At 48.3% G+C, this 14,410-nt stretch overlaps 2 protein-coding genes across 2 annotated transcripts in view; both read left to right on the forward strand.

Moving 5' to 3' along the window:
• The window catches only part of KCTD7 (potassium channel tetramerization domain containing 7), a 133,072-nt gene that overhangs the window by 84,789 nt on the left and 33,873 nt on the right, over window positions 1–14,410 (forward strand). The gene's annotated exons all lie outside the window — the stretch shown is intronic.
• Window positions 1–14,410, forward strand: part of LRRC75A (leucine rich repeat containing 75A) — a 63,710-nt gene that overhangs the window by 21,772 nt on the left and 27,528 nt on the right. The window contains exon 2 of the mRNA XM_051636029.1: window positions 5,303–5,431. Coding sequence (XP_051491989.1) covers window positions 5,303–5,431 — 129 coding nt within the window. The remainder of the gene's footprint in view (window positions 1–5,302; window positions 5,432–14,410) is intronic.

Genomic DNA, 14,410 nt, shown 5'->3' on the forward strand with positions numbered 1-14,410 from the left:
TGCGTTCTTCTGCAACCCCCCCGCCTGCCGTGGTCGTTATCTGGATGGCAGCATCATAGCTCTGCCCATTAATCCATCTCTCCAAGTTTCTCTCATTCCAGCCTCCTGGAGGGGATTCAAGCTCCCACCATTTATTATTTGAGTCAGTCTGCCAGAGAAATATTTACTTAATCCCTGAAACATTGACTCTTGTTCTCTAAGTGTACCCTCACTTGAGGCTTGAATGAGCAATCGTGGGTTCCAAACCAGTAATTTCTCTTTTAAACAAAAAATATCCCATATATTTAAGCTCTGGTTTTGCATTATTTGGTGGATTAGACATAAAAACTTGCAGTAGCAATTGCTGGTTTGGAGGCTCCCAGGGTGCCTTCTGCAATGCCCCATCCAGATGTGTTGGTCCCACCACTGGCTGCCTGGTGACAGCTGAACAATGCATGGCTGCAAACTGCTGCTGCCCTCCTCAAAGGTGCAAAATTGGACATCTTTGCATTTCTAAGGTCTGTTTTTTCCCAAAATCTGTGAGAACATCATTACTTTTCAGATGTTTTACTCCACCTCTCCATGAATGAGGTGGATGGGCAGTGTGACTGTTTCAGCCTTGTTTCCTTAGCATACCCAGTTCAGAACTAAGCTGTTTATAGCTTGCTGCAGTGTGCAAATTGGTGATTTATAGGGAGTGTGTGTGGATGATTGGGGCTGTTGGGCTGCAGTAAATGCACTGGGCAGATAATCTTCCCAGCAGTGCACTTCCACATTGCGTGGTCTTACCTCATAGGAAAGTAAAGTGGCATCAAACTTTTCAGTGGTGAAGCAAATGCCAGAGTGTTCATCACATGCAAAACAGGTGGAGGCAGATTCTAGAGGCTGTGGCCACCCATGGCCAATTGCAGCTGGCAAATCCATAAATACCAAGTTTTATGGTGGCTTACTAACCTCCTAAGTCAACCAGACATTGGAGGATTTGTGATGGAGTCGAGCATCCTATGGATCAAAGGCAAGAAATATGTTGTTTGCTTGTTTTCAAGGGGCTACTTCACAAGATGAGTGAGTTGGACATCTAAGTATGTCCTCCATCAAGAAACCCAACCCCGTCACGGTTGGGCAACCCCCAGTGTGCTGGTGGTTGAGTCACGTCTCACATGCCTGTCTCTGAGCTGACCTTACCCTGCTACTGCTCATCTCATGAAATCATTTTTTCCAGATAAGTTGCTGTGGATGATTGATTGCCCACTACATTAATCCTTCTCTTCCTTCATGCCTGACCCTTGTTTATAATACCAACCTCTCTGCTTGGAAATTCATTATGCTACCCTGGCTATTAGTGGAGATAAGAAACAGTTTTGGAAGAGGTGCTGGCCAAACTAGCAGCTCTCAGAACATTTATGAGCAGCCATGATTGCCAGAGCTCAGGGTGGTATTTTCCAGTTACCTCATTTGGGCAGCCAGTAAGTGCATCCTCTGTGTTAGTGAGAGCAGCAACAGCATCACCTGCCTATGTCTGACTTCTCTTATGGACCTGCTGAATTCTCCCCTAATTGCAAGTCAATTTCATAAAATCATAGAATGGTTTGGGTTGGAAGGAGCCTTAAAGGTCATCTAGATCCAACACTCCTGCCATGGGCCAGAACACCTCCAGCTGGACCAGGTTGCTCAGAGCCCCATCCAGTCTGGTCTTAAATGCTTCCCTGAGCAACCTGGGCCAGTGTCTCAGCACCCTCATAGTGAAGAATTTCCATCTAAGGGAAAGGAGGGGAAAAGGATTTGCAGGGATAAATATTTTAATAAGGAAAATAGGCTTGACTTCCATTGTTTCTGGCTCGCTGTGGCTTGGGGGAGTATTGCATGATGCTGCGTGCTGGAAACACAAGTTGGAGCTTCCAAAGCCAGTTGCTCAACTGTTAGTTGTTGTCCTGCTGCATTTTTTGACAGGCGGCAGAAGGGGAATAACCAGTTGTTATACCCAGCACTAGGGAAAGATAAGCTCCCAAATGCCCTTAGCTTGGGCTGGTTTTTGGGTGGAAGAGCTGTTTCTGTGATTGTTGCTTGCAAAAGGGACCCAGGTTGAAGAAAGCATCTAGCATGTCGGCAGGGCTGAGCACGCCTGGGCTCTCACCTCACTTGGTGTTTTTTCCAAAATAATTGGGATTTCTTGTGCCTCTCATGGCTGTAGCTGGGAAGTTCCTATCACTGGCTGCCATGGAGGGAGGCATTACATTTTTCTGCTGGACTTCTTTGATTTAAAAATCCTTCACAGCTTTTTTTTTTTTGTTTGGGTCTTCTGTTTTTTTTTAATTCCTTTTAAATCTAGTAGCTCTGCATTACCACATTTGCAGAAGACTCCTCCTCTGGAGGCTGAATATAACTAGTTGGTGGCAGGAAGCTTTCCTTGCAGTGCATAAGCCATCCCTGAGGACTGACAAGTGGTTTGACACTCCTAAAGCTGGAAAGAAATCAGAAAAGTTGCAGGAAGGGCATGGGTGATGGCAAGGGAGCATGTGCAACAAGACCAATTGAGCAAGACTCTTGCTTCTTAGTCCCGAAGTGATCTCCTCCCCCTGCTCCTCAGGCTTGCCTGGCAAACAAGACTTCAGCTGATAGGCTCAGTGAGGAGCTCGGTTTGGGAAGATAGACCCAGGGGCAGCAGATTCTTCTCTGGTGCCTTTTGATCCATTCCCAGCCTTTGCCTTGCTTCCAGTCACTGCAGAGTTGGGCTCCCCATCCCTGGAGGGATTTCAAAGGCGTGTAGGTGTGGTGCTTAGAGAAATGGTTTAGTGGTGGCCTGGGCAGTGCTGGGTTAACAGTTGGACTTGATGATCTTAAAGGTCCTTTCCGACCAAAATGATTCTGTGACTGTGTTCCTGACATTCTCTGCATGTTTTGCCGTTAATTCCAAATCCTGCTCTGGTTGGGCTTTAGCCCTGACTGCCCCGTGCTGCTGAGTGTGCTGCTCTGAAATGTCTCCTTGGCCGCCTCCTGCCAGTGTCCGTGGGGATGTCAGGACTCAAGGGGCCTCAGGGATGCAGAGGTGTTCCCCTTCTCCTGCCACACATGCACAAACTTTCCCCAGCCATCTCAGCACCATGCAGGGGTTTGGGTGCACACTAGAAAAACGCCCCTCCAGCCTACACCAAGAAGCCATGGCCCTGCCTGGCTCAGAAACACCATCATTCTAAACTCTTCTACCCTTCCTATTTGAAAGCTGCACTTGCTATCCAGGTGGAGATCCCTTAGGAAAAGGGAACGTGCTGAAAAACACCCAAGTGACTCGAGCCAGATGCTGGGCTTTTTCCCCAAAGCCAACAATTTGTGATTTGCTGCTGACAGCATGAACTGGTGTTAAGATATTACATTGCAGATGAGCTCATCACTTGGCCTCAAACAAGTTTCAGCCTTGAGTGGCTTTAAAATATTACATGTGGTGGAAGAGAGACAGTGCTGGTGTGGCAGAGATTTAGGGAGCAGCTGAGAAAGACATGCATGAAAAAATGTGTACCAGGAGGGAGGAGGGAATACTTCATGTGAAAAATATAAGCTCTTCTGGGAGAGAGGAGGAGAAATGCTCCAATTTATTGCTTCTACATTTTAATTTTAGCTTAAGAGAAAATTGTCTTGAGTTTTAAGATGTTTAAAGGGAAGTGGCAAGATGCTACAGCTGCTCTGAGCCTCCAAGATCCCGGTGTGTTGAGTGCTGTGTGTGCAGGATTACTTCTGCCAGGCTCTGAAGTGGGCTTTGTGGGTAGTGTCTGGTGTCTGCCACCCATGCCATGTGACCATGGGCCAAATCCAGCTCCTAACGTTTGCCTAATCTTAATGCTGAGCTCTCCCAGGCTGGAAGGTAACATCCTCACTGCTGTTGGGAGAGGTGTTCTCTCCCTGAATGAGTATTTCCTTTGGGAATCTCCCTGCCCTACATTATCAGCACAGTTTCTGTTTCTCCCTGCTTTTCTTCCTGCAAGGGGGCCTGAGCTCCTGAACCTGTCCCCTTCTCTGAAGTCTGTGTGGTGACAAATACATATGGATGAAGATGGTCTTGAACATAGGAGTTAGTTTTTCCAGCCTAATTAAACCCGACCACGTGGGAGCAGCCTTGGTGGGCATCCCCACTGGTCCAGCTCTGCTTCTGGGGAGCCCAGTGCACACCCTCGTCCTACCTCTAGATCTCAACACTGAGATTTATTAATTTTCTTAAAGTGCCAACTTGGCAGAGCCCATGAGATAGATCATAAATCAGTTTAGCTGCTTTATTTTTCAAGCTCTAAGTGTGTTTGCCATCAGTGGCCGGGTGGGTTTCATGGCTGGCTGGATTTGTTGTCTCGAGACGGTTTTTTTTAATGCTGCCAGCAAGAGACAACAGCCCCACATGGGTGGGTTTCTAACTGCCTTGGCGCTGTTTTGCCAAAGGGCCTATTTGCAGCCAATCCAGCCAAAGCACAGGTTTGAGATGGATGGGCTCCATCCTCCCATCCTGTGGGGTGGCTGGTGAACCTTGCTGCAATGTGTGTCCATCTGAGAGGATTGCTGTCCTGTCCCCTGATGGGCTGCAGCTGAGGAACAAAACATAGTGGAATTAAAATATTTTAAGTGAAAAGAGTACTCTATATATAACCCTTCTCCTCCTCGTCCCGGTGCACTAACATATTTCATATAATGATGAGTTCTATGCCAAAATTCCTCAAATTATTATGTCTAAGGATTGAAAATCCAGAAAATAGTGTTGGAAGGGACCTCAGGAGGTCTGATCCATCCCCAGGGCAGGATTAGCTTCATCTGAATTGTTCCTGACACATCCTTGTCCAGTCTCCAATGGCAGAGCCTCCACCCCTTCCCCAGACAGTCTACTCCAGCACTTTATTCTTCCCAGACCCCCCCATTTATCCTCCTACTGCCCTTGCTGCAATTTTAGGCTCGTTCCCTCCTCCCTATGCACAGCAGATCCAGAGCACATCTCTGCTATATTTATTCTCCTATTCCAGTTTCATGCTGATCAAGCTGCCACATCTTCTGGAGTCATCTTTGATTTTTACTTTGTTGCAGGGATACTGTTCTCTGGGTGGATGTAAGGCTTGTGAGTGGCATGAGGAGGTTGATCCTGCAGCATCTTTGCAGAGCAGATAAAGCCCAGAGTGCAGCTTTCCTCAGGGTGATATGCTCATCTGTCCCTGCCTTGTGTTGGGTGGTGGTGGGGATCATTTTGTCCTTGGCTTCTTCATGGGATCCACCAATGTTGGCTGATGTTAAGAATGACATTAACACTGGCTTTTGTAGCACATCTAATATTGCTGCTTTGCCCTGTTTTCTGCAGGATTTAGGAATGGAGTCGACCTCTCTGGATGATGTCCTCTATCGATACGCCAGCTTTCGAAACCTGGTGGACCCCATCACTCATGACTTGATCATCAGCCTTGCTAGATACATCCACTGCCCCAAACCGGTAGGTACCATGGTCTTGTCACACCTCCATTACTGCTGGCTTGGGAAGCTGCTCTGCTGGGAACATGGAGCTTCCCTCTGAGTTCTAGGGAAAAAGTTTCCTGGTTTCTGCAGTGCTCGTGTGTCTTTGGATGGAGAGGACTGCTTGGACATCATGGTTTGATTGCACAGTTTGACCAAGTGACATTTCCCTGATGTTCATACTTTGGCTGTCAGCACTTTGTTTTGCAAATGGTTTCTGCTTTCTGCCCCTTTGTGTGTTTGTGCTCAAGACCAAACCCCAACAGGAACATGTTCTGCCTCACAAGGGTAACAGGCTATTCCTTACCCTCATGTGATATTTATTGTGACCCCAAGAGATGAGAGAGTCCTTGGCTGTGCTTTCAAGGCCAGGTTTCCAAAAATGTGCAGCCTCCATGGGCTGTTGCTGGGATTCTGCCATCAGTAGGTTTCTCTGCCAGTACAACCCCAGGCAGATGTGGGCTTTTCAAACTATTGGCCCCATCTCTGCTCACTGGCAGCCACAGCAGCATTAGGGCTTTTGAAAATCCCTGCCTGGCTCCCTCCCTTCTCTTCCACGGTAAATGTGGCTTTGTGTGGTGGCCACTGGCTGTTTGGCTCGTTAGGGTTTCTCTCCCCAGACTTTCTTTTAAATAAACAGTGTTGTCTGTGTCTGTTTGGCAAAGCAACTTATGCTTAGAGAGGTGTGAAATGTCCGAGCTCTCTAAACATGCTGGATAAGGAGCAAGAGGGGAGGGAAGAGAGAAGACCACATTCTACCAGAGATCACAGGAGATGTAGGTGGCATCAGGTCTCTAGGGATTTCTGATTTCGCAGTCCTCCTGTGCTGCAGTTTCCTAACTGTAATTCTGGGAGGATGGCACAGCTCTGCTAAAACAGTGTGTTGTGTCCTAGAGCTACAGTCATGATCAGAGTGTGGTGGGGAAGCTGAACCATTTATCATGGTTGTGTTTTTCTTCTGTCTTGCACGTTGCTGGTCAGGAATTAAGGTTACGTTTTTAAACAAACACGTGAATTGTAGAAAGTGATGTGTTCCAGTAAGCCCAAAGGAGGGTTTGCAGAGCTTACTGATGGGACATCTTCAGCATAACAGAGTGTGGGAGCTGTGTGGCTTCCCTGAACTTACTTTCTGGAACTAATAAGCTACTAAGAAGTTCACTTGGAGCAAAAAGGAAGCCCTTCCACCCCTGTAACCTGTGTTTGGCTCTGGTCGCACTTGCAGATGTGATAGAGCTTTGTTTGAGAGCCACTAGGAACCACCTCCCAGGCCACGTTATTCCCAACACTCTCCTTCCTCATCCTCCAAACCCTTCCCATGCCTTATTGTCCTTGGGAATGTGCTGCCTGGAGCAGTGCCATGGCATCAGTCATCCAGGTTCATTGCAGCACATAAGACTTGGAATGCTGTCATCACCTGGAGCGGGGAGGAGAGGTACAAATGCCCCAGGCAGGGCCTCTGTCTGGTGTTTGTGGGTCCATGCCCTGTGACACAGGGGGCTGCAGCTCCTCCTGGGGGAATCAGCCCTGCCCTTGTCCCAGTATTGTCACACACACAGACAGACACACACCTGAGAAAGACCCAGCTCCTGTTGGGGATCACACAGTGATCCCCAGATATTTTTCAGGCGCTCCTGGAGGGAATGTGTGTATCTCCCAGCAGGTCCCAGCAAGCCCATCAGACCTCTGAATTCCTGCCAAGAGCACCCTTGTTGCACTCTGTATCCTTGGATTTTGTTGGGGAGGGGGTTTGTTTGTTTTTCCCTCCTGGAGACAGCAAACTCGGAGCTCTCTGTTCTCATCTCTGCTGCTGAACTGCAAGGCTGAACCCCTCTTGTGCCTCTGTTTGATTTGCACGTGGCTTTTTCAAACTCTTTTTTGGAAGGGACCATCCACAGGTGTGATGTGCCTGCTGTGATGGGGCAGGGGCTGGGCTGGGCCCTGGAGGCATTGCTGTCCTGTACTTACTGCTAATAAGGGGGGGTTTAATTTCCTTTAGAGTGTATGAAGTTCAGTGCTGTTTCTTGTGGGTGTTTGACTTGATAATAGCCTCCTCCACTGCTAAAAAATGAGGGAAATTGCTTTTTTCATCTATTTAAAGATTTCTCTAATGTTGCTGAGGAAAAACTGTGGTGATGCTTGAGGTGTGTCTTCTTGGGCTCTGGTGTGAAACTGGCTCTGGAAGTGCTTCATAAAACTCTCTGCACTCAATAAACCATGTTGGGAAGGGTGGAGTTGGCAGAGCAGTGTGCAAGCATGGCTTGGGGACTTCAGGGACCCAAATCTCCATCAGGGACCCAAATCTCCATCCCTAGACCCAGAATGGATGTCCCGTGTCCTACAGCATGAACTCAAGCTACAGGCACAGCTAAGCCCATGTAAGGATACCAATTTATCCCTTTCTTTCTGGAGAATAGGATCCTTTCCTCTCTTCTCCCTATGGGGCAATGAGATGGGAAACTGGAGAAGCCTATTTTGATGGGCGTGTTTCCAGGCAGAGGCCCCGTCCCCCCGCTGAGGTTCCCCTTTCCAGAGCATCGTGACTAAGCTGGTTTCTCCTCCACCTTCTGCCCTGGGAGAGCAGCATTGAGCCCTGGCCAAGTGTGTGTTCTGCACTCATAAAAATCACCCCAGGCTGCTGATGCAACGGGGAACTGCTGAGTTTTTGCTTTTGCATGTCTGCCTGCATGGGCATCTTGGCACTAAACCCTGTGATGGGGTTGGTGCCAGTGTAAGCAGAGAGATGCAAACCCCTCGTACTGAATCATGGGCTCCTGGCAAACCGTGCTGGCAAAACAAGCAATAGCAAACCCAGACACCACCAGCCCCTGCAGCACTGAGGTTCTTCTGCATGAGATGCTGCTCTTTGGATGCATTTGGTCCTCTCCCCCTGCTTTGCACAGCTTGGGGCTTGCACCACGCTGTGCAGTTGTTTTGGTGCTGGTGCAAGTGGCAGCTTCTCTGGGCCAGATGTCCCTTAGGAGGCTGCTGCTGGCAGGTGGTGAGTGTTGGCATGAGAGCAGGGACAGCTGTGATGGTGCAACAAAGAAACTGTCACCCTACTGTGCCCTGCAGGGATCCACAGGGGTGAGCAGACAGTCCCAGCCCAGGAGCATCCATGGGACATTGAGGGGAGAGGACAGCAGGGGTTGTGTGCGTGACAGGCAGCAAGTCCAACAAGACCAGGATGGTGCTGCAGCTCCTGGGCCATGACTTGCCTTTGCTCAGGCTTTAGGTGCCACCAGCTGTGCTTGAAACCCTCTGTTTATTCTGGCAGCTCGGGGTGGTGAGTGATAATTTCATCCCAGTGCTTGGTGGTGGTTTTCCAAGATGCTGTTTTTCTTTGTCTCCAAAAACCTGCACACCTTAGTCACCTGGGTTGTTTTCCAGCACCTAGTCCTCTCCTTTCCCCCAGACCTCTTTCCCTCCCCACAGTTTCTTTGACAGAGACTTAGCAGCATTGTACAAGAGCAGGAGAAAGCTCAGGGCTGGGGATGGTGCAGAAGCTTTGGCTTTTGCTGCCAAAGATATGGCACAAAAACACATGAACACATCAGTTGAGGCAACTGTGAACTTGCCCACATCCACGAGGAGGTGGGTCAGAGGGTCTGAAGAACGGGGCTGACCTGGACCCTGGTCACTATTAACTTGCTCTATTAAATGTGTGTCTGCTTGGGGCTATGGGGTCTTGCTGTCCTACTCCCTCCTGGAGGGAGCACTGCCCTGGCTTTCTGTACATTGCACTTTCCACTCGGCCTCTATTTATACCACCCTTAGCTTAAAGGTGACCCCTTGGTCTCTCCTCTGAGCTAAAACAGAAGTTTGAATCGTTTTTCCAAGCTCAGGGTAAAGACATCCTGGTCTGTATGGCCAGAAAAAAAGTTGGCCTGGGCTCTCCAGTGTGACTGTGGCTCAGCACAGCTCACTGGATGCTTATTCCAGAAAGTAAATTCAAACCAGCAGCAAGACAAGAAATGTAACTTGTGCTGGAGGAGCCTGAAGTGTTCCGAATGAGATTGAGTGTAGAAATGGTTTGGGTGAGCTTCTGTGTGGGCATCAGGGATGTTGTGGACCATGTCTCTCCAGACCCCAGCGAGGTCCCAGCTCTCCCAAGGCCCTTGTGTTGGGGTGATTTTGCTGAAGGAGCCAAGTGAAAACACTCTTTTCCAGATCAGTTGAAAGTCAGGGTTTCGATTCAGTCCCATCCCTACTTACAGACGTAGAATTCAGTTCAACCAGACCCAGGTAGCTTGAGTGCCCATCCCCAGGGGGCTGGGATGTCCTCAGCAGGACCACACGGCGGCCCCAGAAACCCTGCCAGAGCCACGTGGGAGCAGCGTCCCGCTCTGCCTGGGGCTTGCTGCGTTGCAGCCTGGGGGGAGGCTTTCAGGGGGGACAATTGCTGCCATCCCACATGAATGCTGTGTTGAGTGGCAGCTCTAGATGTTGCAGTTGGTATTTATGGCCTGTGCAGCTACTGTAAACATGAGGGCTTCCTTGTGCCTTGGAAGAGATAGTTTTGCTCTTCGGGGAACTCAGATTGTGCAGCAGGTTTCCAGCATCAGTGCAAGGGGGTGTTTGCATAGGATCAAAGACATTTGAACAAGTGTTTTCTCCCCCATGTCCATGACCTTGGGGTAGTCCTTTATCTTCCTGCCTCTCTCCAACCCCAGCCCTGTGGAAAGGTGCCAGGCTTCCTTGGGAAGCAGCTCAGCTCCAGGCTTGTCCCACAGCCACCCGTTTCCAGAACAAGGTGCCAAGGGCAGGAAGCAGCTGGTGCCATCAGCCCCTGGGACTCTGTCCCCATGGACCACTGGGGACAAAATGCTTTGGCAAAGCCACGTGGTGTGGGACAGAGCTGCCCTGGTGCCCTCTAGCCCTCCTGCAGTCACTCAGGTTTCCAGCAGGAGTTGTTCCAGGCAAAGGAGCTGAAAACACAAACACGTAAGGAGCAAAGGGCCCCCGTAAAAAATTCAAGGCTCTTTTTGCCAGCAGGAATATCTGGCCATGAACTACTGGAAAATTAAACCGGTTTCTTTTTTCTTTTTCCACACACCAGAGCCACATGTATGGGTGACTGATGACTGTGATAGGGAGTGAGTCAGGTTTTCCTCCAGTTTGAGGACTTGTTGAATGTGGGATAAGCACTGAGTGGAGGCAGGGGAGGGGGAAAAGTAAAGCCTTGAGTAGAGGCTGGTTTTTTTCCCTTTTGACTTTGAGATGTTTGATTGCACCAGCTCTTACCATCCTGGAGATGTACCATGAGCAGCCTTCAGGGGCTGGTGGAGCTTCCAGAGTAAATCCAAAGGGAGATTTTGGCCTTACTGATCCCCATCCTGTTGTTTTCCAGGGAGGAAGGCTTTTCGGCCAGTTGATGGCCAGGGAAGGGTGCCAAACCCTGCCCCAAAGTCCAGCTTTGCCTATCTATTCTTCTGTCAGTGCCTGCACCTCTGGGGCTGCAGCTCCACTAGGAAGGCAGGTGAAAGATGAAATCTCCTTTGCATGTAGGGGGCTGGATACAGGCAAACATCCCAGCATGGAAGCTGTGCATGGCAGATGATGGGGTCCTCAGCCTCCTCTTGTAGTGTTTAAAGGTATATGGTGACAGCAGTGGGCTGGGAGGACATTTAAAAATTCTTCTAAGTAATTGATGTGGCTGGAGAGGTGACATGCTGGGACTGGAGGCAAAATGGATTTTGCCCTTGTAGCTCTGGAGAGAGTGATCTCTTTTCTTGTTCACTCTGTCTCATTTGAGAAATATGTGCTTAGCCACATCTCTGGCTCAGATGTCTTCCTCTGTGTGAGCTCTAAATTGATCAGGTTTGGAGTGTGGGTTTGATTATGTGAATTGTCAACCATGCAAACAAGAAATCATAGAAAGTAAAAGTGGTTATTGTGACCTAGATGAAATAATCTCTTTCAAACACTTCTTCAGCCCCATGGATTTAGGATTTAACTCACAGATGATTTTGAATTTTTGTGCCTTCCATTTTGTAAATGTGTTATATCTGATGGAGCTACGTTGAAGCTAAGATGAGCAATTCTCCTCTTATTTCCTGCCCTGTGTGCTGTGACATGTGGCTAAAACCGTCTGACTTAACTCGGTTTATATAGAGGGCAAATGTAATGAGGACACTGTGACCACCAGCCCAGTGCCTGTATCCCCAAACTATGCACATAATCCAGCTCCTCCTCCACACCTCTTATTATTTGATCTGGAATTCAAGTTATCACACTCATTTTGTAGCAGTATGAGCTGAGCTTCAGGTACAAAGTGATGGAACATTGAGGGACACTCAGGCACAGGCTGTTGGGTGAGCTTGTCAGTCTCCATGAGTTTCTTGCCTTTCCCTTTTGCCATTAGATGTCCAAGGAAAAGGCACCTCACATGTTCTCTTGCAAAGCTCTCAGATTCCAGATGCAAAGTGCTATGAGAGCACTAAGAATTATTTGTTCTTTGCTGTAAGAAATATCACAAAAGGAAGATGGTTTATAAATTAAAGCCCTCTAAACCCCCAAAAACCTGATACAAAAGCAACGGGGAGGATGGGGATTCCATTAAGTCAACTGTATTCTGTATGAATGGTTCCTTGTGTTTTGCTGGTGTTGCTCCAAGTTTGAAGATCCCTGTTTGTGGATATTAAGACATCTGGAGCACTTTAAGATATCCTGCAGGGTGAAACAGGCTGTGAAGCTCAGACCCAACTAGAGATAGTTTTGGTTCTTTCCTAACTTAATGTGTCATATCCTCTGCTCATCTTTTCTTTGCACAGAGAGAAATGTTCTCTGGAGCCCCTGTGTGTGAGCTAAAGCTGAGCAGAATGCCTTGGAAATGGGAAAATTGCACTTGGCAGGTTTTTGTAAATATTAAGGCTAAAAGGGAATAACAGGTCTAGATGGGCTGTGATGGTACCACTCCTGGCAAATTACTGGTTTCCTGTGTGAAATGGGACTGCAGAGGCAGAGGAGATGAGCTTTGCCTCAGCCTCCTTATCCAAACCCTGTGTGATGTGAGGAAGCCTCTGCTGTCCTTGTCCTTCCCTGCCTGATGAATTTGCTCCCTGGTGCTCAGCCCCTTTGCAGGGAGGGGTGTCTGATCTGTGACCCTGTTCTGCTGGCCTCTATTTCTATTCTAAAAAATACACTTTGCCAGCAGCAGTGAGGAAGGGACAGGATGCAGCTCTTTATTTAAGCAGCTTCATGGTGTAGGAACCAGGGAGACTTTTCCTGTTCTTTAAAAGAAAAAAAAAAATCCATTAAAATGTCAGGTAAGTTAGTTAGATTTCAAGCAATAGCACCTTATGAAAGATGCTAAATTTGTATTTCCCCTCCAGCACCAGTGTCACAGCTGTAGGATGGGTAACCCCCCTTTCTGGCTAGCCAGTATCTCCCTTGAGTGCCTGGGCTAATTTATTACAGTTATAGCCTATTTATGAGAAGTAGGTATCTTTCCAGACTTTTATACCAGTTACATCTCTGGGGGAAGTCCAGCTTGTGATGAGATTTGGTGCAGAAGAGGCAGGTGGGGAGGAGCAGTCTGAGGCAGCCCATCCCAAGCACCCTGTTCTCAGTGACATAAATACCTTTGGATTAAAAAGTGCTGAGTTTGTTGTGGGACTGGGCTAAGCAGGACAGCGTGTCCCACTGTTCTGCAGTCTGGAGAGACAAAGGAGTCTTGCTCATGTTCCCAGCTCCCCTTAACTGATCCCATGTGAGGGTCAATGAACAGACTTATCTGTCGTTTGCAAGTCTCTGAAATGCTGCAGACAGTTTGGGATGGAAGAGGCTGTAGAATCATAAAATCGTAGAATGGTTAAAGTTGGAAGGGACCTTAAAGATCATCAGGTTCCAACTTCCCTGCTCTGAGCAGAAACACAAATGTTTTTTGGATGAGCTGACTGACGCTTACAAAAAAAAACAACTCCAGTGTGACTTTTATCAAACTTTAATGTTGTTATCTCTTTTGGGTTGCTTAAACCCAAAATCTCAATAATGCCAGCTGGCAGAATTGCCAGGCTCCTCACTCAGTTCCATAATAACAGGATGACCTTTCCTAACCAGTGCGTCACCATCTGCAAACCCTCCCAAGTGCCACAGGCTGGATTTTGTCAGCTCGGAGCTGGATTTTGCAGTGCCTCCTAAATGTCAGGTGCCACGCGAGTGGTGGGAAGTGCTTCTCCTGCCCAGCAGTGAGAACCTCTTGGGTGCCCCCACCTGTCAGTAATGGGCACCATCATGTGGGTTGGAGCTGGAGAAGAAGATGAAAAAAAAAGAACTAGTAGCAGGAAAAGATCTTCCTGGTGGCCCCTTCTTTTCTCAAAAGACACTCACAGTAAATCTCACAGCTGAATCCAGAGCAGAAGGGAGGAGGGGGCAGGTCAGCACAAGTATTTTAGTGCCAAAAAAGAGAAGGAAATACTGGTGCAAAGGCAGGTTCCCATTCTGAGCTGAGCATCCAGGACTGTCTGCCCTGCCACACGCTGCATGTGCAGCCTCCGCAGTGACACCAAGTGAGTGTCCCCAAGGGAAATGACGGATGAAGGAAACAGGTACCTCATTAAACAGCAGCAAGATATTTTATTGATGTTTTCTGGTGGTAATTGGCATTTGAGTTCAGCTAATTTAGCTTTTAATCAGAACATACTTTGCCACAAAGGAAGGAAATGTATTGATTCCTTGCCTCCTGGCAGGACCATGACTTATTTACCTCCAGTGCTGAAGAGTGTGTGTGGTGGGGGCCTCTCCTGTGGTACAGCTGGAGGGGAGACTTGGGCACTTGGGATGGGTGTTTTAGCATCTATTTCCAGTCTAACTCCCAAGTATGTGAATGCTAAGCAAGCAAGTGGTCTGCTGGTCATGTGGATTTGCAGAAATGAATGGTTGAATAAGGAGAGTTTGGGGCCTATCAGAAGGCTACAGATGCAGTTGTCATTGAAAGGATGTTCCCGTGACCCGTCCAGGA

The sequence above is a fragment of the Apus apus genome, chromosome 18, assembly GCF_020740795.1.
Source record: "Apus apus isolate bApuApu2 chromosome 18, bApuApu2.pri.cur, whole genome shotgun sequence".
In the NCBI taxonomy this organism is placed as follows: domain Eukaryota; kingdom Metazoa; phylum Chordata; class Aves; order Apodiformes; family Apodidae; genus Apus; species Apus apus.